The sequence below is a fragment of the Platalea leucorodia genome (genome assembly GCF_965183815.1).
Source record: "Platalea leucorodia genome assembly, chromosome: 6".
Lineage (NCBI taxonomy): Eukaryota > Metazoa > Chordata > Aves > Pelecaniformes > Threskiornithidae > Platalea > Platalea leucorodia.
Genome location: NC_138828.1, coordinates 14,949,629 through 14,972,235, shown reverse-complemented (window position 1 = coordinate 14,972,235; position 22,607 = coordinate 14,949,629). Strand labels below are relative to the sequence as shown.

Below are 22,607 nucleotides of genomic sequence, written 5' to 3'. Positions count from 1 at the left end.
GTCAATAACATGTTGATAAATTTTACTATATTAATCTGATTTACATACTTTCACAGAACATGTTTTTTGTTTCCATTTTTAATGTGATGACATACCTACTTAAAAATGAGTTGTTAGATTTAATGTTTTTCCAACAGATATATAGTTAGTTGTTGTGATTGAAAATCTTACAAGTACCCATCCGTGAAAGGTTGGTGTTTTTTTTCTTAGTTTCCTTTCCCAGCAACAGAAAGTTTCTATTAAAAAGAAAGAAGTCTTCTTCAAAAGTAGTCTTTTTTTCAGGCAAGTATTTCATGCAAAGGTCTCTTTCAGTCTAAGATTGTAGCATAAAATGTTACTCCAGTAGCAATGGCAGGTAGTTAGAGGTATGAATTAGGCATGTGAAAGTTTTACTATGTATTAAAAAGCTAGACATTGAAATCAAATTATTTCTAATAATTTTTTTCTTTTTCTTAACCTTAAAAGGTATTCAGAGAATTGCAAATGAGCCAAAGCTGGAGTTCAGTCTTGGTAAGATACAGTTTTGACTTCTTGAATTGCAATGGCTGCATGAAGAGTTTATCTATATAGCGTTATACAATGTAATATGTTACCTGTTTAAAAAAAGTAGAACAACCTTGATTCCTTTAGGTAGGAGATGTGCCCGTGCATGTCTTTGAAATGCTGACTTTAGATTCTTAATTGGTTGAAATGGCTAAAGATCTATTGAGTTCTCTAATACTGTGCTGCTCTAACAAGCTGAAAATCTGCCCAATATCTTTGTGAATGTTGTTTATGAAATATTACTTATTTGGGACAAGACATTTAAGATGGAGTTTTTAAAAAGATATTTTATTCAGATAGAAGTACTGTCCCTTTAGAACAAGCTTTTATTTAGAAGCATTGATTATTATTTTGCAGAGAAGAATCAATATAAATGTTTATCCAATTTTCTTTTTTTATACTTAGTATAAGTAATTAGTGTATGAGAACTATATATTGGTATAGTATATGAGAACTTTGTTTTGGGAGGCATTCTATCGGCTCAAGCCTCCCTCTCTATTCAGAGGTATACAGCGTGATTAAGATCGCTCACTAAGTCAAGCAAGCTAACTGAATGAATATATATTTGTAATACAAGATAAAGGTGCACAATATTTGCAGCCCAAACTGTGCCATTGAGAAAGGAAAATTGTCAACTTTTTCATTGCTCTTTCAGTGCAAAAACTTTGAAGCTTTTGAAATAGTGAGATAATTATTTGCTGTAAAAGCACTAAATACAATAATTCTATATCGGAAATCAGACTAATAGCTAGGTTTAGTTGATTAGCGGTTGGACTCGATGATCTTAAGGGTCTTTTCCAACCGAAATGACTCTATGATTATTCCCAGCTCCTGTATACGGTAAAATAATAAAGTTGCAAATAATGTATCTTTTGAAATATCTGATGCTATATGCTGCATACATTCTGAAATGACTAAAACTTGTCCAATTTGTTATGATTTTTACATTCATATAACCTATGCATCTTAATGCATCTCATGTTGTATGGCTGTACACTGAGAAACTTTTTACTCAGTGCTATTCAATATCTGTTATATTTACTCTGACAGAAACACTTTAAAAAATCTATTGCAAAAGTGTGTGTGTATGTGAGAGAGAGGGAGAGGGAAATAGAGACATTCATAAGCAAGGTATTATATAAAAATTAATCCAACTCTACTATTTGGAGAATTTAAATTATCTACAAACAAATCTCCCTCAGAAACCCCTGAACACAGCGAACAAGATGGCATCAGTGACATGCCTGCAGGTTCTCACCCTGCTCATTCCATCATGGTAACTTGTTTCCTGGCCCTGTCCTTTGAACTGGGTTATACTTGGCTTGTGTGCTGCTGTGACTATACTCATGTAAAAGCTGGTACCCTAAAGCTGTGCCCTTTGGGGAAGATGCAGTTCTGTCTGATGCAATCATTTTTAGATTCCCTTAACTACATCTGTGTAGCTTTACCTGTATGTCTTTTAAAAACTAGCCAGTTATAGCGCTACAAAAACTTTGTCGAGTAGTTTTTTTTCTGTAGGGGTTATTTCTGCTGAAATTGTTAAATGTCGGCATGGAAGAAAGGCCTAGTTCTCTGTCGGGGAATTACCATGCTTTAGTAATGTTAAGAGCAATTTTAACTTTTCTGTGCCTTTCTATACACATTTTGTTGGCGATGTGACTGTAGTATTTGGGCATAGCTAGTAATTGCTATGCTCCAGCAATAATAAACTCCCAGAATGACCCTGGTGTGGCATAGGAGAGGGAGGAAGGTGCTACAGGCAATGACTGCAAATTAGATAAGCCATACTTTGAGAAGTTGCTTTCAGTGATAAATGTGCCCCAGCAGGCAGAAGTGTAAAAACGATGTAAAGCCATTTTCAGACTTGTTTGGGCTCGTGCTGGACGGAGCTCTGTTCATTCATGGTGTCAGTATTTGTGTTTTGCATTTGGTTGTTTCTAGTAGGAATTTATGTTCTGTGTTTGTTCTACGGCATTATTGATTGAGTCATTGCAGCTCTGTGAGTGATCTTACGCATTGACTTTTGCTGCTGGTCAGGTAACAAATGAGAGTAACAGTCTAAACCTCTTGTTCCTGATTGGTATTCCTGGCCAATGTTGTAAGTCGGGGATATTTGGCAGCATAGGCAACTATGTAAAGCTGATTCTTAGTGTCTTGATCCTAAAATAATACTAAATATTTAAGCATAAAACATTTGCGTTAGGGGAATCCACCTTCAGTGACTGTGTGGTCCATGGAAGACTTCAATTTATTGTAACAGTTATCCTTCTTACTGGAATATCAACATACCCATGCCAACACTTCCTAGCTCCAGCCACCCCACTCACTACCACTGTGCCACTCGTGTACAAACATACATGCACACAGCAGACACCTCTTGCTGATAAGTGAGACAGGAACGATTTAGCTGGGAAGGATGCGTGTGCTGTTTGGCCCAACCACCCAGTTAAGACACCTCTTGCAAGGGCACCTGGTCAAGGTGCCTTCTGTGCTGTTCACCTGGTTATTGGTAGGGCTGGAAGGGCCTCTCGCTCCGACAGGCTCCTCTGTGCATCTGGGAAACGCGCACTGCCTTGCCGTGCCAGCTGAGCCAGGTATCTGCCCCTTGGCTGCTGGCAAACCAGGGGCACTGGTTGGCTGCTCTCACCTTTTGAAGGCTTAGTTTACGTCGAATTAAAGACTTGGCATTAGCTTTAGCTGATCAAGGACTTCCAAGACCTCGCTGTGAGGCGAACCAAAGCACGGTAAGCAGGGATGAGAGAGAGATTTGCTGCAAGCAAGCACACTGCTGTGATGTGTGCCTAACTTAGGTAACCAAATCTTAGGGCTCTGTAGAGATGTTTCAACTTGATTAGACTGGTCTTTGGCATTTAGAATTTGGAAGGCAAATCTAACAGTTAATAACCTATAAAACTGGTCTCTAGCCCTGAAAGAATGGCTTATATCTATAATTTTGTTCGTATGCATTATATAAACAATATTATATTAGCTAAGTAGCATATATATGTATGCAAATAGACATTTGCTTATATCAGTTAATATATATGTGTTGTTAACTATATTTAAAAAATTGTCAGTTATCACATAATTGTACTTTGTAACTCTTCTGTCACTAGTTGGTCAATAAATAATATTCAGAAATGGAATTCTCCAGTAACTGAAACAGAATATAGCTTTTTAATAGTATTTGGATGCTCCCTAATATATGAGTTTTGTTGAGGGACAGTGTATCTAAACACTGCTCTAGCAATGTTTGAAGTTCTGATAAGTGAATTTTGAAATAATGTTATTAAAAAGTCTTGCTAGGGGCTTGTATTCTGTTGTGGTAGCTAACTTGCTGCATTCTACATCCATAACACTCTGGAAAGTGTTTTCTTTATAAAATGTCCAAAATATCGCCTTCTTTTTATTTTATTTTAAAGTTCAGTGAAGTTTTTGTTTTTTTTTTCTCTGAGGTTAAAGCAAACAATAAAACTCTTCTGACTTACAGCTTTCCACTGCAATACACTCAACATTTTCAGGAGTGTACCTGATCTTGTAACATTCCTTATTTTGGAGTCAGAGCTTCCTTTAGACTAAGATTTTTGATTTTTATATTCCTGAGGACTCTTTGGAAATATGGCTGGTTTTCTAACCTTGTAGCTGTTGGGACGTTTTACTTTTCAAACTTCATCTTGCTGTTTGGCTTTTCAAGTCATTCTGTTCTGCATGCTGTTTTATGAAGCACTAGGAGATAGCACGGGTCAGTCTGTGCAGAGTGCTGAGTAGAGAGGAGGAACAGAGCAAAAGGAATAAAAACAGATCCTGGGCCTAAATAAGAAACCAATCTAACAGGCAGTGAAGCTGATAAGAATCTTTCCCATGACTTTGAAGTGCACAGGGTAAGTTCTTTGATAGATGTTTGTTTTGGAGTTACTGTTCTTGGTTGCTTCTTTAAAATATCCCAGCCCTTGAGTCCCAGATCTCACTAAATATGGTGTAGCTTCCTGACTTCACATTGATTTTGGTGTAGCTGCTTTGTGATATGTGAACACAGCTGAAGTATACTTATGGGAAAGAAATTATATTATGCATTTTGGTGATCACTACTGTGAAGTTTTTCAGAGCTTGCAGCTCTAGAGGTATTTGCATTTACTTGATGGTGAATTGACAAAGCAGCACAACTCAATAACCAGAAAAATGAGGGAGCAGGGCAGAAGGCGCAGTTGGTAGTCAAAGTACTCAAACATGAACTCAGTAATGAACATGATGTTAACATGGAGAAATAAATTTGAACAATTAGTCTAAAAGGAAAGTTTGTTACTCCTTCAATGATCAGTAGAATTCATTTTGGCACATTTCAGTGTTTTTGAATTTGTCTAATTGGTTACAGTTGTGAGGAGAGAGCAAAGACTATTGCAGTTGTGGGTGTAGTGTAATAATCCAGATAACTGTATAGAAAGGAACGTCTCTGCACATGCTGTAGGCATATTCAGGTACTAATTTTAGTGAGAGCATCTGTCTAGCATCTCCAAAAGCTTTCAGTTTCTTGGGAAGTATGTTAGGGCAGGGAAGTTTGATGGACTGTCCTATTGTTGCATAACCTCTAGGTACTTTTCAAGGTATAGAATAATGTAAATCTCACAGGTATGTCCTTTTACAAAATCTCATTAAATAGTGCACAATTCATAGAAAACTTAAGCAAGGTAGTTGAAGGAATTAAAATTTAAAATTTTTAGGGTATTTATTTTTTTATTTTACCAAATAGTGGCTTTCTACCTGTAAATGCAGAATTTTCATTCTTCACTATCTTATTTTTCCCAGAGTAATAGTGTGATTGCATCCCTTGGAAAAGGTCTTGGAGCAGATTTAACTCTGCATACTGAACCTAAATGGTACATCCATGCTGCTCTAAGACCATGACTAAATGATTTTTCCAATTCTGAAACATAATCTGGAGCTTTTTCAGCAGCAGCTGTTCCTATAATAGTGATAAGCAGAAATACTATTTTTATCCATACCACAAACTTGGAGTCAGAGTCCTGATCCTAACAGAGTTTTCCCATCTAACTCAGTTATCCTTCTGCTTCATCACGTTACAAGTTGGTGAATAACTGATCCTTTGTTGTGTTAGCCAAATTAAAAAAAAAAAAAAATTCGTCATCACACTTTTGAGTAAATTTAAAAATAAAGGTGATCATTTCTCCGTGAATCAAAGTGAAAGCATTGCTTTATGCTGAAGGGTGTTTATCCCTCAAAAAAAGTTAAGTGTTGGCCATGTTAGGAATCATATTAGCAAAAATATAAAAATGAAGAGTGGGTTTGCGCTTGTGTAAATTTTATTTTATTTTTACCTTTCACTCTTTTTTGTTGAAACAGTTTACATGAATTTGTTCCGGTCCGCCACAAATTTCATCTTCCACCAAACTAGCTAGTCAGGTTTTTTCTCCTAGTTTTACTGATGTGTATTAGCTGCTGTTTCTTCCCAACAACAACAAAAAATAGATAAAAGACAAGTTAAATTGGACAGAAGAAATTAAGGAAGGAGAAAAGGTATTATCTGATTTGAAAGAATGCTCTTTTTTCCTCTGGGAACTATTTATTGGGCATCTGCCTGTTTTGAGATTTTTGCACGGCAGCATAAGATAATGTAAATACATTTTATTCTTAGCAACGCGGTGTTGCTAGGATGAACTTTTTTTTGACAGAAAGGATCCTCCCAAAGAGGCAGCAATTTCAAGCTCAGTCTAATAGACTGTGTTGGCATGTTTTGAGTGGTTTTGACTTAGGACTTGTCGTGTTTTTGAACTCACTCCTAGAGGAGTTTCCTTTTTCCCCCACCTTATGCAAGTGAACTTGAACTTTCAGTCGGTTTCAGTGCAGTTAAAGCAACAAGTGAAGCTATCTTCCAAAAATGTTCTAAAGTAGTGAATGCCCGTCACCTTTCATGTCATACTGTCATCTCTCTTTTGGCAGTGTTTGATGATGGAACAGGATAACGCATATCGAGCAAATCGATAAGTGAGATGTTGAATTAGTGACCTCTGAGGAGAGTAAGCTCTCCTTACTGTGCTTCTGCATTCTGTGGTGCTCATAGTAAGCTTTCTTTATTATATGCAGACATTATGTGAACACTGCTGAAAAGTGATTTGAGGATGGATTTGCAAAGACTCTACATCCTTCTTTATCCATCTCTCCTCCCACAGTACTTTGTTAGTTTTTGAGATTCTGTTATAGCCCTTGCCAAACCGAAAGTAACTGGTTTTTTTTATAGACAGCTTTCTGAACCTCTGCTCCTTCATCATTGTGCACCTCTTTAAAAGTAAAGCATCGCTTCTGAATTTTGCATGCTGCATACCTTTCCCTTTAAAATTTTGCCTTCTTTTAGTCTTGGATGACTCTTCTGTTATGAGCACATTCAGCCTTCTTCTTGCAGAAGGTTGTCCCATTCCATTTGACAGTGTCAGCCTGCATTGTCTGTTTGTCTTTCCAATTTCATTCATCATATTCCACTTTATGCATAATGTGTTATGCCATCATGGTTTGCTAACCTACAATGTTCACTATATTAAACCCTCTTTTCACAATGTGTTATGTATATGGGGAAAAAATTTTGAAAAAAGAAATCCAGAAGATGGGGGGGGACACCAAAAAGCTCAGAACCAAAGTCCTTTCAAAAACTCATATCCTTGTTTTTTCCATATGTGTTGGGTTTGAGTCCTAGAGAATTAGGCCAGATTTTCAAATCTATATCTGTAGGCACTACTGTAATTTTAGAAACCTATCCTTCAGTCCCTTTAGGGCAGGGATTGACTTCATTTACATTGCAGCTAGAGAAGCAGCATGCTGTCACGAACCTTAAATATTAATCTGTACTAATTGTATTGCTGAATATGCAAGGCCTCAAAAATCCCCAGTAATGAAACTTTCAAAGATGTTCAGTTAGCATTCTTCCTGCTTCTCACATGTTGAGAGAATCTGAAAAATTCTCTCTCTAATATAATACACTTTGCAGATAAAATATATTTCTTTGTAGAATACCTATATATCCATATATAGAGTTACATAGATATCTATTCTATGTATGTAGTTCATATAGATGAAAATTTGTTTCGTTGCTGACATCCCGTTACATCTAATATGGCATTACTCATTTTTGTTAACTGTGTGAGTTATCTACTTAGTTTCTGTGTCAGTAAGAAGTAATTCTCGATAGAAGTAGTCACAGAAATATTTTCAACTTGTCGGCGTCCATTGCTACTTAATGATATTCATTAAATAGCTTTGACTTGTGTGAATTCAATGTCTGTGTAGGTTGTAGAGATTAAAATTCTGCATTACACTGTGCTTTGTAGCAGTTAGTCACCACAGTGGGGTCATTAAATGCAGGGATGTTTATTTGCTCTGAAGTGGGTCAGAGCACATGATGAACCAGCATGCGGGAGTAAATCATTATTGATTGAACATATTCCAGTATGATGGAGTAGAGAAATCCGCTGACGTACTGATGCGAGAAGTAAGTAGCATGAGGATGTTTTGGGATATCAGTATTAGCAAACCCACGTGCAAACTGGGTTTCAGGTAGTTTTCTTCTGTTCTGTTCTATGAAATTTAATTATCTTCTGTTTCTGAAAGCTTTTGCTTTTAGGAAAAAATTTTATTTGAATTACCAGGAGAAAGCGGATGACAGCCTTGTAAATACAAATGTGTATAAATCAGGGCTGCGACTAAGGGAAACTTTTAAATCTAATAGAATAAAGATTTTCACAGCGACTCGCACATGTTTTGATGTAAACGCTTATCTAGAGATAAATTTTGAATAGCTATGGCTAATCTGTTTAGAGAGGAGTTTGTAGATACCTGAATTTGAAAAGCTATTTAATGGTTGAAAGGGTTTTTTGGAATTTAGCCATTCTGAGAGACAGGGTTTTATCACCTTAGTTCTCAAGTGATGCAGCAGATAATAGGATTAAATTCTGTCAGAAATGTACAAATTCTGAAATCTTGTCAGAGTTAGCAAACTGCTGCATTTATATGGCCAGGTAAAAAGGAGAGTAGGACTAGGAAGGACCTTTCTCTTTCAAATCTTAAATAAATAAAATTGGTAGGCTTCTTAGTAAAATCAGTTTCTTCTTGATATTGAAAATTATACTTTTGTGTCTACTTCACATTTTTCTCATAGACTTGGTAAATGTTGTCTCATGTTTGCAAAATTCCTTCTATCCAAAATTTCAAAGGGATAAGGTTGTGTGTATGCTGAAAACTGTAGTGTTTTCTGTGAGGTTGGGTGCTAGTTCAGTGGCCCAGTGAGGCTGGGTACTGGAAGCAGATTTACAACAGCTCAGTCTCAGCATGGGTTCATCTACCTCATTCCTTACAATAAGGGTACTCGTACTGCTTTGCCTGAACTAAGTCTAGTTTCTAAGGTAAAATACTCAAAGCAGTCAGAAACCTTTATGATAACTTGTAAGGCACTTAGGAAAAGGGTTCCAGAGTTACTTAAGAATTTATAGATGTAGGTAGAGATTTAATGCTATTCTGTCTAAATTGGGCTATCATTAATTTTTCTCACATAGATGTTAAAAAAAATCCTCAAACAACTCAGTAGATACCTTAATTTGTCCTTTAGTATTTTTACAAGCGTAATGCTTGGCTTCTGAAGTATTGGGTGTTCTGGTGAATGTGACATAAACTTTTAAATTATTATGATGAAACTGAAAAGTTATGTTTCCAGGGTATTTTTAAGCTAGTTCATAGGCATGTAGGATTAAAGATCATTAAGTTAGAGAGAAGTTATTTTTAGTGCACGCTGCTGCTCTTTTTTCTTCATTATTTTTCTCTTCCTACTTTTCTCCAAAAATACACCCCCTACTCTGCATACTTTCTCCTATTTGTCTTGCCAACCTATGTACTCTTTCCAGTTTAATATTTGAACCTCATTCTCTCAAATGAGTCTCTTGAGAATTCCCTAGCATGCCTCCCATGTAGATCTCTTCGATCTCATAGTATGAGACTTGATTTATGGGGGGTGTCTGTTGGTGTGTACTCATGCGTGTCACCTATTACAGCTTTAATCTTTAGGGTGCCAGAGTGGTGGAATAGAGCGAGTGGCAGAGGTACGTGCAAGTTCAGTGGCTGAGCTGGGCGGGGGAGAACAATGGCTCACCTAGCAGTTCTCTGCTATGGAAGGAGTTGTTATGGGCAGCATCTTCCTAGATCAGACAGGCACTGAGCCCACTCTCCCATTGTGTGACCAGCATGTCCACAGGTACAGTTCTTGCATGACCTGATGGCTTTGTGCTTAACTGATACGTAATGAGTCCATGACTGATTCCTCTGTGGATCCAGGAAACTGGTCTGAATGAAGAGGACTATTTAGATCCTTATCGAAAGTCATTTCTGTTGCAGACATTGATACAAAGAGAGCAACAAGCCAAATAAGGATGAGTTATTCCTTTGTTCTTCTAGAAAGCTCTATAAGACTTCCCTACCTACAACAGAGATTTGGATGGCAGTCCTGGCACTGCTGCCTTCTTCCAACCTTTCCCTACCTCCCAGGAAGCTGACATTTTAACTACTCTGGATGTAATTGATTCTTTTTTTTATTTATTTATTTTTTTAATTCCTTAGCCACACTGTTGTCAGGGAGGCTTAGAAAGCATGCAGTGTCTGCAGAATGTTTTCAGCAATAGATGTTAGTCTACTCCACAGCTTCATTACTAAGAATAAACTACATTTTCACAAATCCTTGAAAACTTCACTGCTGCTCCTGGTAGACAGGCTTCCCCCCCCCCCCCCCATCAAACTACAATGTCTGGTAGCATTAAAATTTTAAACTTTATTTCTACTTAAAAAAGAAATTGTGTATACCACTAAGTTTGCTTAAGAGCCATTTTTAGTGTTCCTGGTTTTGTGCTTCAGTGGCTGAAATATTAGTTTTCTTTGCTTCTGTCCAATGCTCCTTACAGTCTTGGGATTTCTTTTAGGCAGGTATGAGAAATAGCTTGTATTTTGGAATTACTGGACAGAGTCAGTTGGGATGCCAAAAGTAACATTTGTGATGAAGGGACTGGAGATGATTAAGGAACTGGAGCATCCTTCATATCAGGAGAGGTTGAGAGAGCATGGACTGCTCAGCCTGGAGAAGAGAAGGCTCATGGGGGATCTTATCCATGTGTCTAAATACTTGGTGGGAGAGACTGAAGGTGAGGGAGCCAGGCTCTTCTCAGTTACGCCCAGTGAAAGAACCAGAGACTATGGACTGAAGTTAAACACACATGAAATTCAATCAGAACACAACCTCCCCACACAAACTTTTTTACTGTGAGGGTGGTCAAACACTGGCACAGCTGACCTAGGGAGGCTGTGAAGTCTCCATCCTTGGAGGTGGTCGAAACCCAGCTGGATGCAGTCCTGGGCAACCTGCTGCAGCTGACGGTGATTGGGCAGGGGGTTGGACTCGATAAGCTCAAGACTGATTCTGTGATCTGCGTGGTAAGGATTTGTTGTGTAACTTTCCAGTAGGATTTTTGAGGCTGCTTAGAGCTTGCTGTTAGTGATTGGTTTGCAATGGACTCTTGTCACGTTCTGCGCCGAATGTTGATAGTAAGGTATCTGTTGCCTTGATCTAGATATTCTTCAGGATCTCTAAATAATCCCTCATAATTATGTTGACATTAGACTGTTTAAAATTGTTGCCATCTATGTGGACTCAAGCAGTTTTAGGGAACTTCCACTCTTGCGTTGTTATTAAATCCTTTATGCTGTGTTTAGTGTGCCTCACATAAGGATATAACAGCAGCCTGAATTGCCTTGCTTTCTGGGTAAAGAACGAGTTAGGACTGGAGAGAGTTGAGCAAATGTGGAATTAAAGTTTTGTGAATGCTCTTGGCCTGGGATAATATCTTATTGGTGCTCATTTTTGTGTTTTTTTTTTTTGTGTACATTTGCATGCAAAGTTTTTTTTTTAATGTATATTCTCACAGGGAAGACTTACTAGTGGGAATCCTTGCAGAATTCAAGCTTAAAGTAGAATGTTTACTAAATATGTATTTGCAGCAGTAGTGTTGGCCAGGAATAAAATTGAAATGGACGCTTTTACCCTGAGTTGAAACTCTTGCCCCTTTCTCCACAAATGAAAGAATTCAGGTCAGAGACAATACTCTGAGGATGACTGTTTAGTGATTCGTGCCCTTTTTCCAGTGGGGTGGACCTGAGTTCTGGAGTGACCATGAACAGTGACCTGAATTCAGTGACAATTGAATGTAAAATAATATATGTAAAATATAGAAATTACCTTTCAAATTACCTTTTGTCCCCTCTACACCTGCTGCCAGTAGGTCTTCCTTTTTTAAATCAAGGTGGGACAGCTTCAAGAGGAAGACTTGACTATCTGCTTGAATGTGCTGTCTTGTGCAATAATTGGCAATTTTTTGTGGTTTGTAGCTGCTGTATTAGAGGTGGGCAGAATGATAAACCTGTGGATCTGCCCTGTATCTGACCTCTTTCTGGTCCAGTGCTTTATTGAATTAAAAGGGGCACTGGCACCATTTCTCCTTCAGCTGTCCCGCTGGGTCTGTTGTGAAGGAAATTAGCAGTGATGTTTTTGCAGAGCGTGGACTAGCAGCTGTGCCCTGCCACTGCCTGCCAGCCTGAGACTGTCAAGATAGGTGTGTGGTTTGCAAATCCTGACAGGGCCAGAGATAGGCTCTGAGCTGCTCAGCATTGTCAAGGCTGAGGCAACTGGGACATGCCCAGGAGCCAACCTGCAGGCATGTAGGGACCTCTTACAGTTGAAAGCTTAAATACCTGGCAACTTTAAATGCCTCCAAAGCTAGGTAGCAGGTGTGTGGAGGCTTAGAGTATTCTGTTTAAAACCCACTTGTGGACATCTCTGTCTTTTTGTGAGTTTACGCTCTACTCTTTACTGTCACTTTTTGCAGTTGGTCTTTTCTAACCTTAGGCCCAGTCTGTAAAAATGAAGAATTTTCTGGAGAATTCCTCGCATCTCTTTCCTTGTGTATCTTTCTCCTTGAAGATAAAGTCACCTTATAATTCCAAAAGAGTATAGATCATTTGGGAGACAAAAAGCAAGCAAATTATTTATAGGTTACAGTGGTCATGTCGTTCATGATTCTTGTTGTGCAGAATGGTAATGGCTAAACAGACATGAAACAATTCTGTTTTGTTAGGCCAATAATATGTTAATTGAAACATTTTTAAGTAATTCAAAGCATGATAGCTCTTGACTTTTTTGACTAATGGTACTGCACTGTGTTAACTGAACATTTGTCTTTCAAGTGACAGTTGTTAAATACATCTCTAAATATGCCTATAGAAATAATGGCAGGAATACTTTCATGTTATAAAACATTTCTCAATGGACTTTTTTTTTTATCCTCATATGTGGAAACAGAAGTTCCATAAAAAGCAAAACATCTAATTAATAGAAGACTGAAGTCATCCTCCCCTTTCGAACACATTAGTTATAGATGTACTGATTTTTGGAAGTTTTGAAATGCATGTCCTGCAGTGAGATTTGACTTGAAAATGAGGTTCCCCTACAGGCCCTGAAAAAAATTGAATTCTCCTAAATGCAGCGCCACAAAATCCCACACGACACTGGATGCTGCATGACAGCAGACCAACCTGAGGTGCTTGGAAGGGCTTTGCTGAAAACAAACAAAATGCTTAAGAATGCTTTTCTTCACTGTTTTACCCCCACCTCCTGTGGATAATAGTTTCTAGTACAGTTATGGACACTTAAATCACTGTGATTAACCATATTTTTAGTATTTTTTTCCTGTTATGTGGAATATGAAACTGAAGTGAAATAAATTGAACTGAATTAAAAACGTACTTATTTTGTGAAATATAGTTCAAATGTTCAAAACAAGGTAAAGCTGACACTTTAATCTGAAATTCTATTGCATTTAAGATTGATTTCTGGGGGATTGAATGAGTACAGAATTTCATTATGATGAGTTAAGAGGAATTTGGTCTTGGCATTCTTTGAAGACCAGAATTCTTCACACCTAAGCAGCTGAGGATTGTTGGCTGTAGGACTGTAAATGAACTGCTTTAAAAACTAAAATGAGCTACAACTGTTTTCAACTTTGAGATCTGAACATGCTCCCATTGAGATGAAGAGCAGCAATACCTAGGTCATTTTGGATTTAAATTTCAAATCTGCCAGGGGGTCTCTCGACAGACGCAAATGAAGGATTTTTTTTTTTTTTTTTTTTTTTCCTTTTAATCCTTAACTAATATTTCTTTGTGCAAAGGAGTTGAAATAATTTAAAATTATTTCTCTGGGAAGAAGTCAGCTATGTCTTTACATGTGTCAACACATCAAAACCAAGGCAGTTTCAAACATAGTATTGTAATGTGTAAATAGCAGTCTTTCACCTTTGAAGAAACTCCTGCTGGAAATTACAGGCTATTTATAACACAAAGATCCAACTTTCTGGTTTAGCACGCACTACGCTGGGCCCTACTGCTCTGTAGAAATCATTAACGTCTCCTCCTTTTAGATCTGTCTCAAAATACCAGCTGCTTTAAAAATATTACTTTAAAATGACATCTAAGTGTGTCACAACAGCTACAGTCAGTATGGTATTTGTCACCCTGTACTTTTTTTAAAGGCTGTTTGTCTGTACCAACAGAGTTCTCATGGTTGAGACGTGCATTTTGGAGAAGTTTAGGAGTAAAGGTTATTTCTTCAGGATATGTGAGTAAACGAATCCAGAATGCTCATGGGAGATGGATTCCTTGAAACTTGTCCTCTGACACAACCTTTGATCTGTGAGCTTTTATTATTTCTGGACTCTGTCATTTATGTGAAAAGATACAAATAAATATATTTTTAATTCCTTATAAAGGGGTTATACTTTGCTCTGTCATGCAGGTCCCATGCTATTAAAGTAATCTCAATTTATTTGTCAGAATGGCTGTTTCAAAATCCCCTGAGGAGTAAAGCGTTGTCTCTTACTTGGATCTCTAATTTAGGTATTAATCCAGAATTGTCACCTTTTCAGACAAGTCTTACTTATATTAGAATGTCTCCTTTTAACTACAGCTTGCATGCAGATTACTTAGCATTTATCATGCATTTCCTGACTAGGAAATTTAATCATTACAGGGCTAAAAGTGATTGTTCTGGATTGCAGAAATCTATTTTCTCCTTTGATTAAAAGCGTGTCTTCCTCTTCTTTGCCTTGACGTTGAAGTACATTTTAGTCTGGTTTCCTTTTAGACATGTCAAAGACCGTGGTTTTTGTTTTGCTAAAAGATGACCTCTGGTGTATTAGAGGGACTAGTGCTTTGCTTTCTGTTTTCTGTAGAGGACCCTCTTTTTAGACAGGGACTTACTAGCCATTTTCAACATCTGACAGGCATCTATGCAAAGAGAACCAATTGTGAATCCGGCTAGCATTTAGCATCCCAGCGGGGGGTGGGGTGGGAGGCATAATAAAAAACCAGTGCAATCATACAGCTCAATTATACCCTGCCTACTTTTTTTTTAAAGGCCACGTTCTGCCTCTTGAGCACTACACGTGGAGTCCTACAGTGCTCAAACCTTTCTGCTGTGCTCCCTTGGGTGGTGGGTTTTTCTCTAAGGAATCTTTGTGAAGTTGATCAAAACTACATTGCTTCGTTGCCTTTCACTGAAGGCTCTGTCCTTGGCGTACGGAAAGGAAGGAACACAACTCTTCTCAGACAAATGAATCTTAAAGGCTGTTCAGTTAGAGAGTCAAGCTTTGCTTGCAAGTCTAACTATTGTCAGGCTTTTCTTTTGTGTTACTATTGTTAACATAGCTCCCTGCTTCATCTTCTGGCACCTTCATCAAGATTGCCTTTACCATGTAACGTTTTCACTTAAAGAAGAAATGAATAGTTTTATTCACTAGCAGCATATCATGGGCAACAGGGCTATGGCCACATAGTCAATTAGCTTATAATTAATTAGAGAGCTGGCTCCAGAGAAGTTTATGTGAAAGGGACGCCCTTATTGCAGCCCCTAAAACTGCACTATTGTTTAGAGGTACTTGGGTCAGTGTTGACATCAGCTAGCTTGGGTGGTAATAGCAGCATAGTTGTGGGACCCTGAAGTCTTGTCCAGGCTGCACGATACGCTGAAGAAGCAGGGTGGATCACTCCCTACTGAGGTCTGGGCTCCTGTAGCTGGACTTATACCCAGAATCCGGAGTAGCTCACTTGCAGCTGCTTAGAACAGCTGTGCTGCAGTGAAGAAGCACCCTAAAAGATTTCAGGTTGTTTCGATTTCTTTCTGAAGCTTGTTGTCTGCTGTAGTTGCTGGACTCTGTGTTGACTGCCTTCCTTTATTTTGCAAGGGAAGCTTCTTTCCTCACCAAGTCTGAAAGTATGTTGTAAAGATGTATATGATGACATGGATTTGGAGTAAGGCTAAGCAACAGCTGAGTTTTCTTTACATATTAGAGAAAAAGACCGTCTCTACAGTGTTGTGAAGTAATACTGCACAGTGAGGATCAAAACCACATAATGCTTCACTTGACAACTGGAATAGCAATGTGTAAATGCTTATGTGAAAGGAAGCAACGTATGCTGTTATGATAAAAACAGATGTGGCTGACTGAAAACTTTGAGGGAGACTTGGCATTTTTGTTTCTTTTCATCTTCTTGTGGTATTGCTGATACATTTATTTTATTTCTGAAGAGATGGACAAAGTTAGGAGCCAGCAGAATATATTTTCTTTATAAAATCTGAAAGAAATTGTTACAGGTTCTAGATGTTTGCTATGAGCTTATAGTATAAAGAAACTCATAGTTAAAAGCAAAAGGGAAGTCTGTATACCATTTGCTATTTTTCTGATTCTTCAGCTGGTACTTAAACTTGTAACCACTCTATTTTCAGGATAGTGGGAAATCTCTGAAAGAATTACAGCAAGTTTACTTCTTTATTAGGAACGTGATATGACAATATTGGGAAAAGGTGAAGGAAGAAATGATATTTAGCTCTGTTTCCAGGAGATTTAAACCCTTTTGTGGTATTCTAACATACCAACAATACCAAAATAAATTACAGCCTTGGAATAGCAATATCAAAATCCATTTTGATATAAATATATTTTGGAGTGTAGTAATGTATAGCAAGTTTTTGTAAGACTTCAAACTCACTAGAGAGCTGAAGTCACCTTCAGGTCAGAGCATAAATACCATTAATAGGCAGTGCCATGAACAGAATAGTTTTGGACAGAAGGTAAAGAGGATAATTGAGAATCTAAAGCAACAGCAAGAGCTTTGCTTTGCTGTCACTAGACTACTGCAGTGTCTCAGAAAAACAGAGTTCTCTGTGCTGTTAGAGGCACAGTGTGCTCAGTAAGGAAATGCAGTCTTTTTTGGAAGAATTACGTTTTTATAACTAAATATAGCACTACATGAAAAAGATACGCAGACACAGTTACATTCTCAGATATAGTTTCAAAAATTAAAGGAGTTTAAAAATGTTGATCAAGAGCAGTTTGTTTCATAACTTAAGGAACCAGCTGTTCTGAACAAAGCTAGAAATTCTCCTCATTGCCATTGTGTAGCTTAAGTCTAGAGCACAGAGGTGGCGGAAGCCAATTATACACAATTGCAAATAAAACTGGAGGAGCATGATCGTTAGCGGTGAACGTGCTGGAACAGATCATCTAACGTTAGCAGTGGATTAATGCACTACCAAAGTGTAAATTGCACTGAGTGGATGGTTAACACATGTAACCATGCATGTGCTTCTGCAGTGGAAATATGATGCCTGTGAGCTGTACGTTGATGCAGTCAGCCACTTTCCCGAGTCTCTTGCATCTATCATACTTAAACTCTATAAATAACTGGGGTTGTCCAGGCTGAATAGCAAAGCTGCAATATGAAATAGGCCTATTCTAACACGTCAGAAGAATTGAAAGCCATGCTCAGGAAATGGCTATTATTGCTGCTGGTAATGGCAATGCAAAGTTACAGCCTAAGCCTTTGCATTTATTTTACCTTCTTGGAGAAAGCATAAGGATGCAGTCTGAAAGTGCTGTACCTAATGCTCTAGTCCAGCATGAGGCTTTCAGTAAAACACAAAAGACACAGAACCTAAAATTTCTTTAGTACTGCAAAACCCAGGGTGGGCAGAACTTATTCTGAAATAGATCACTTCTGATTTTCACAGTGGTAATTCTAATCAGATTTATCACTTCATATGCAAATAGGATGATGAGTACAGCTGGCATCTCAACTCCTGGGCATGATCACGTATCCCTACCCTCCATCAGCATACAGCATTTTTCCCCAGCAGAATTCGTGTATCTTATTTCAATGACTCCTAAATAATCGTATTCTTTTAGCTGCAAATTAAGTGGGTAATGATTGATGTTTTTCTGGACAGCATATTGATATATTACTTAGAGTAAGTACTGCTAATATTGGTGGTGTTTGTGGTTCCCCTCCGCCCCCAAACCTGTATTTGTAGAGATGTCATAGAGATATCTTTCTTTATGCTTCATCTGATAAGACTTCCCTGTCATCTCTTTCTCCTTGGACTGTTGGTAGAAATTTTCTTTCCGCTGTTAATTACAGGCATCCCCTGAAGGATACTAATTATATTATGTATGTGCATTTCCTTGAGATATAACTAGGTTACTTTAGCAACCAGCTGTACATTCCAGAGAACAGATATGTATTTTATTTTTATACAAGCCTCTCATCCCCAGAGACAGGAACAGTGGTCTTGGACCTTTTCTTAGGTAAAAGTCAGTGTACCTTTTCTTACTTGTATACGTGGTCCAAACGTAGTCTTCTATTCCGTAGAGATTCTTTTCATTGCAGACTTTACCCGAGTCTGAGCATCTGTTTAAGTCACTACTGTTAATGAGTGTCCCTACCTGTTTCGTGACTATGTAACTGTGCCCTCATTTCGCGATAATGTAGATATTATAATTTCTGTGGCTGCATCCTTCGATATTCAGTGCTGTGCGGTGAATTTTACTGGGAGTCCACATTGCAAATTGTTGTGGGAGTAACTTCTCTGTTCTTTTGGTCCCTAGGTAGAGGTGTTCTTTACTCACCAGCAAACTGAAGCATTCCTGCTGACACATGAATGAGACAACCAATTAGTAGTATTTATGATAAACCAATTAATAATATTTATTATGGTACGCTAGCTGGAGCGGTGCTCATTAACACCATTCTGTGCTAATACTGGTCCTCAAACGTTTGTCTCATTTGCTTTCAGGCATGTTTTGCCACGCAGAGAACACATCGCTGTCCTGTTCTCATCCCTCTTGCAGTTGCGTTTATGATCATAATTCAAAAGCTTTCCTGTATATTCTGAAGTTGGATTATTCCTAAGCCTTTATATGTGTCTGACTGAAGATATTCTTTTCAGCAAGCTTGGTTAGCACTGTGTGTTGAGCGGTGATGTGCACTTTCTTCTCTTGTGCCTCCCTACCCTCCTCAACACCTCCCCAGGGTGGAGGAAAGAAAGCTGTGTACTGTTTAGTGTTCTGCATGTAGTACAGGTCTGAATGTAGTGTTCTCTTATTTAATGTGTCCTTTTGCCCACTAAGGAATAGCTGCACCTCACTTAATTAGTCTATCAAGACAGACTGTACATTATTATTTATAAACTAAGTTGCTTTGGGATAATAATGCTGCTGCAATGCCAATGAAATGAAAAAAAATTCTGAACATTATGTTCACATATATATGTGTGTGAGACACACAGGCTTCTCCCATGCCCCTTGTCTTCAGATACTACTAATTTTCTGTTCTGTTTTGAGACCGTACAAAATAGCGCTGGAGGCAACAGGCTGTGGCGGTTAATTCGCATCCCTTGCCAGCCCCTTGGAATCTGTTTTGGTTTGGAAAATGGGAAGGAATGAAGCTGTGGGAGATGATGGTGTTTCTGTCATTGGTTAGAGAAAAAGCTACCTGGCAAATTGCCACGTAGGCTAACATACACATTGTGTGAATCCATAGTTTGGGAAGACATTCACCAATGTGCTGTAACTTCCCCAACTAACAAAAATAAACATTGCAATTTCAATGCCATTTCCCAATTTTTGGGCTAGTCCTTGGCTTCCTTCCCAAACAGCTCTGTGAACTCTGAGCTGAGGATGTCTTTCAGTCCCTCTGCCCATGTCGTTTGTTCCAGCTGCTGGGTCTTTTTCAGTTCTGGGAGATGCTGCATCTCCCCGTTTCTCTGCCAGATTAATTTCTTTTGGCTGCAGTGGGCTTAGTGCTTGGAGCAGTGCTGAATGCCGAAAGTGCAGAATTGTTATAGTTTCAGGGAAGGTAGATGATGAATTTCCAGACTATTTCTGTTGCCTTTTTTTTATTCTGTTCTGTTGGTTTTCCCCCTTTTTATTGTTATGTAGTCATTGGGATGTTTTAGTCTTTCTCTCTGCTCTGTTCCTCCATACAGGTAACGTTTTCAGAAAATTCTCCCTGATCCCATGAATTGGTCACTGAAACTGTGAAGCAAGATTCTACTGTGTTTACAGCATAGCCCGGTTTTGAGGAAACAGTAACCAGTCTTTCTCTTCTGTTGTCTTTACATGTGCGCACACGCACACAGAAGGATGAAGAGCACAGCCAGCATGTTAGCGCAGCATAGAGAACAGTGAAATATTCAACGTGGCAGGACTTGAGAATCAAACATCTACTTGTGCAGTTTGTGTTTACAGCACGCGTGGTTTGTGTGCATCGTAGTGGTGCTGGAATGTACAGGACAACGTACAGACATGACTGATAGAGAAGGAGCACTTGTTTACTGTGATTCATGGAGGAATAATATAATTTTAATAGGAGAACAACACCAGTAATGGAAATGAAATAACAATTAATATTCTCTCTGCTTTTATTCTTTAGAACATAAGTGTTGAAGGATAATGTTGATTAAGTGTTATCTGTTTTAAGGCACTTCAAATGGTAAGGCAGTTTTATATGTAGACCACAGAATTTTACAAAATACATAAGTATTTGTAAATATATTCTAGAGCAGTTCTTTTTCCTTGCAGCCTGTCATCTTGCTCTACACATAGTGATTACTTTGCTGTCTTTCTTTCCTTCTTTTTCTTTGCTTAATATGTAAAGGAGTTGTTTCTTCCTGCCATCTTGACTTTTTTCTTTGTTGATATAAAAGCATAAATTATTCCTAATGCAGTTCATCCTTAAACATTCATTGTACACTGATAGGCTTAGCAGAGATGGGATCACCAGGGGAATGGATGACTCAGGCTTTTACACACTGAGTCAACAGTCACAATGAGTAGATTCATGTACTTTTGGCATGTAAGTACAAGCTGTCACTTCAGTTCACTGAGTTTTGTTGATGAGTTTTTCCAGAATTAATTCAAGCATAGTGAAGTATTGAAAAGTAATGTGACCTATGTATATGGTCTGCTTGGGTGTAGGTTATGATGGAAAGTGTATTGATGTTGTAACCTGCTTTCATGGTGTTACATTTGCAATTAAGAAAACAGCCTTAACATGCCTTTCATGTTTGTATTTTCATCAGTTTCTTTTTGAGTAGTATGTCAATAATGCCCAACGGATGTATTTAAGTATGTAACATATAGCTGATATTTCACTTTCACAGCCATGGAATGTTTCGCTTTGTCCAAAGAGTGTTGACTGTTTCTTTGAGAAGACCCAAGATGTTCAGAGATACTGCTAGTAAAATAGTTCAAAGGGCAATAATGCAGTGTGGGGCTGTGGAACTTTCCAGGCTGTGAACAGGATATAACAAATGTCTCCTATTCTTTGGCATCAGCTTAAAAGTAGTCCTTGTGTTTTGTTAAACATTGCATCTGGGCTGTTTTTAAGGGAAGTGATGCACTGTGGCTCAAACTGACAAATTCTGTGTCACACCAAATCTTCAGTTCTCTGCCAGTGACAACCTTATTGAATATCCTCTCTGACTGACAGGGCAGTAGCCCAGTGTCACAAGAGACAAATAACTCTGTCGTCAAAGTAGATGCAGGTTTCCTTTTATTTCATTTATCCTGCTGCACTGCCATCTCCCAAAGAGTTCTGATACTTTGTGCTGATCCTCCCCATTGGAAATATGCAGATGAATTATCTTCATGTCAGCTCTACCCAGTGATATTCAAGATCATACTGCTAAGCTGCCTTTTTACAGGACAAGTGTCTAATGACTGGATTGCCCTGCTATCACAGAAATTAATTGTCTCCTATGCTCAGATATCACCAAGGTGGTGACCACTTAGTGCAAATCTTCTTCCTATTGTTAAAGGTTTATCAATTAGGATAAAAGCCTGTGCTCTTGGTTGCTAAAAGAATTAGTCACTTCTAGTTCATGTATTTGAGACATCCCACAAGTAAATCAAAACATTATTTATGGGGGATTTACCTCCATTCATCATGCACTGGTACTTTTTACAAGAGTTCAGCTGTAGGGTTCCTGCCAGAGTCACTGGTGAGGTTTTTTGGGGATTTATTTTTGGTTTTCCTAGGTTTCTGTCTCTTTCTGTTTTTCCTTTCTGGTGTGTTCTTCTCATCTTTGGAGGTCCATTGAAATTGTGGGCTGGCTAACCTTCTTTGTGGTGGGTGTGAAAAATTTGACTATATCTGACAGTGTTCCAATTTCTGGTGGTGAACATGAGCTCTCTTGCCATTCCTCTGAAACTGTGCTTTACTGTGCTGTATTCTAAAAACATGGTTATAGAGTGGAACATCTAAGGATCGGGTGGTGGCGTAAGATCAGGTTTGCAGGGGGAAATGGCTGTATCCGGAAATTTCAATGATCTGATACTGCATCTGCGGTCACCTTTACAGAGGATATAGTTCAAAGAGGGTAGGTGTCTGCCCAACCTTTTGTGCTTTGGTAACTGCTTTTCGGTAGATCTACTCACATAGTTCTTCAGGTCATATCAAGTAGTGCTAATATTTAGAGTCATTTCAATAATGCGGTGAGCCTTAGTAGCAAGGAATTGCTGGCAACTTGCTATTCGAGTCTGGTGCTGTTATATCAGCTGTTTCATAATAATACACAAGCTTTTATTCTTATCCCACTTTTACCACCAAATTGTGATAGGGTCAGTTTGAGACTGTCT

The 22,607-nt window shown here is 38.3% G+C and overlaps 1 protein-coding gene across 3 annotated transcripts in view; it reads left to right on the top strand.

Annotated features, from left to right (window-relative positions):
• The window catches only part of INPP4B (inositol polyphosphate-4-phosphatase type II B), a gene marked incomplete at both ends in the record, with an annotated part of 287,771 nt that overhangs the window by 89,554 nt on the left and 175,610 nt on the right, over positions 1 to 22,607 (top strand). For 2 of the 3 annotated variants that reach the window (XM_082316132.1, XM_082316130.1), the window contains one exon: positions 466 to 510. In XM_082316132.1, coding sequence (XP_082172258.1) covers positions 466 to 510 — 45 coding nt within the window. The remainder of the gene's footprint in view (positions 1 to 465; positions 511 to 22,607) is intronic. The other variant, XM_082316131.1, reaches the window with a different exon arrangement.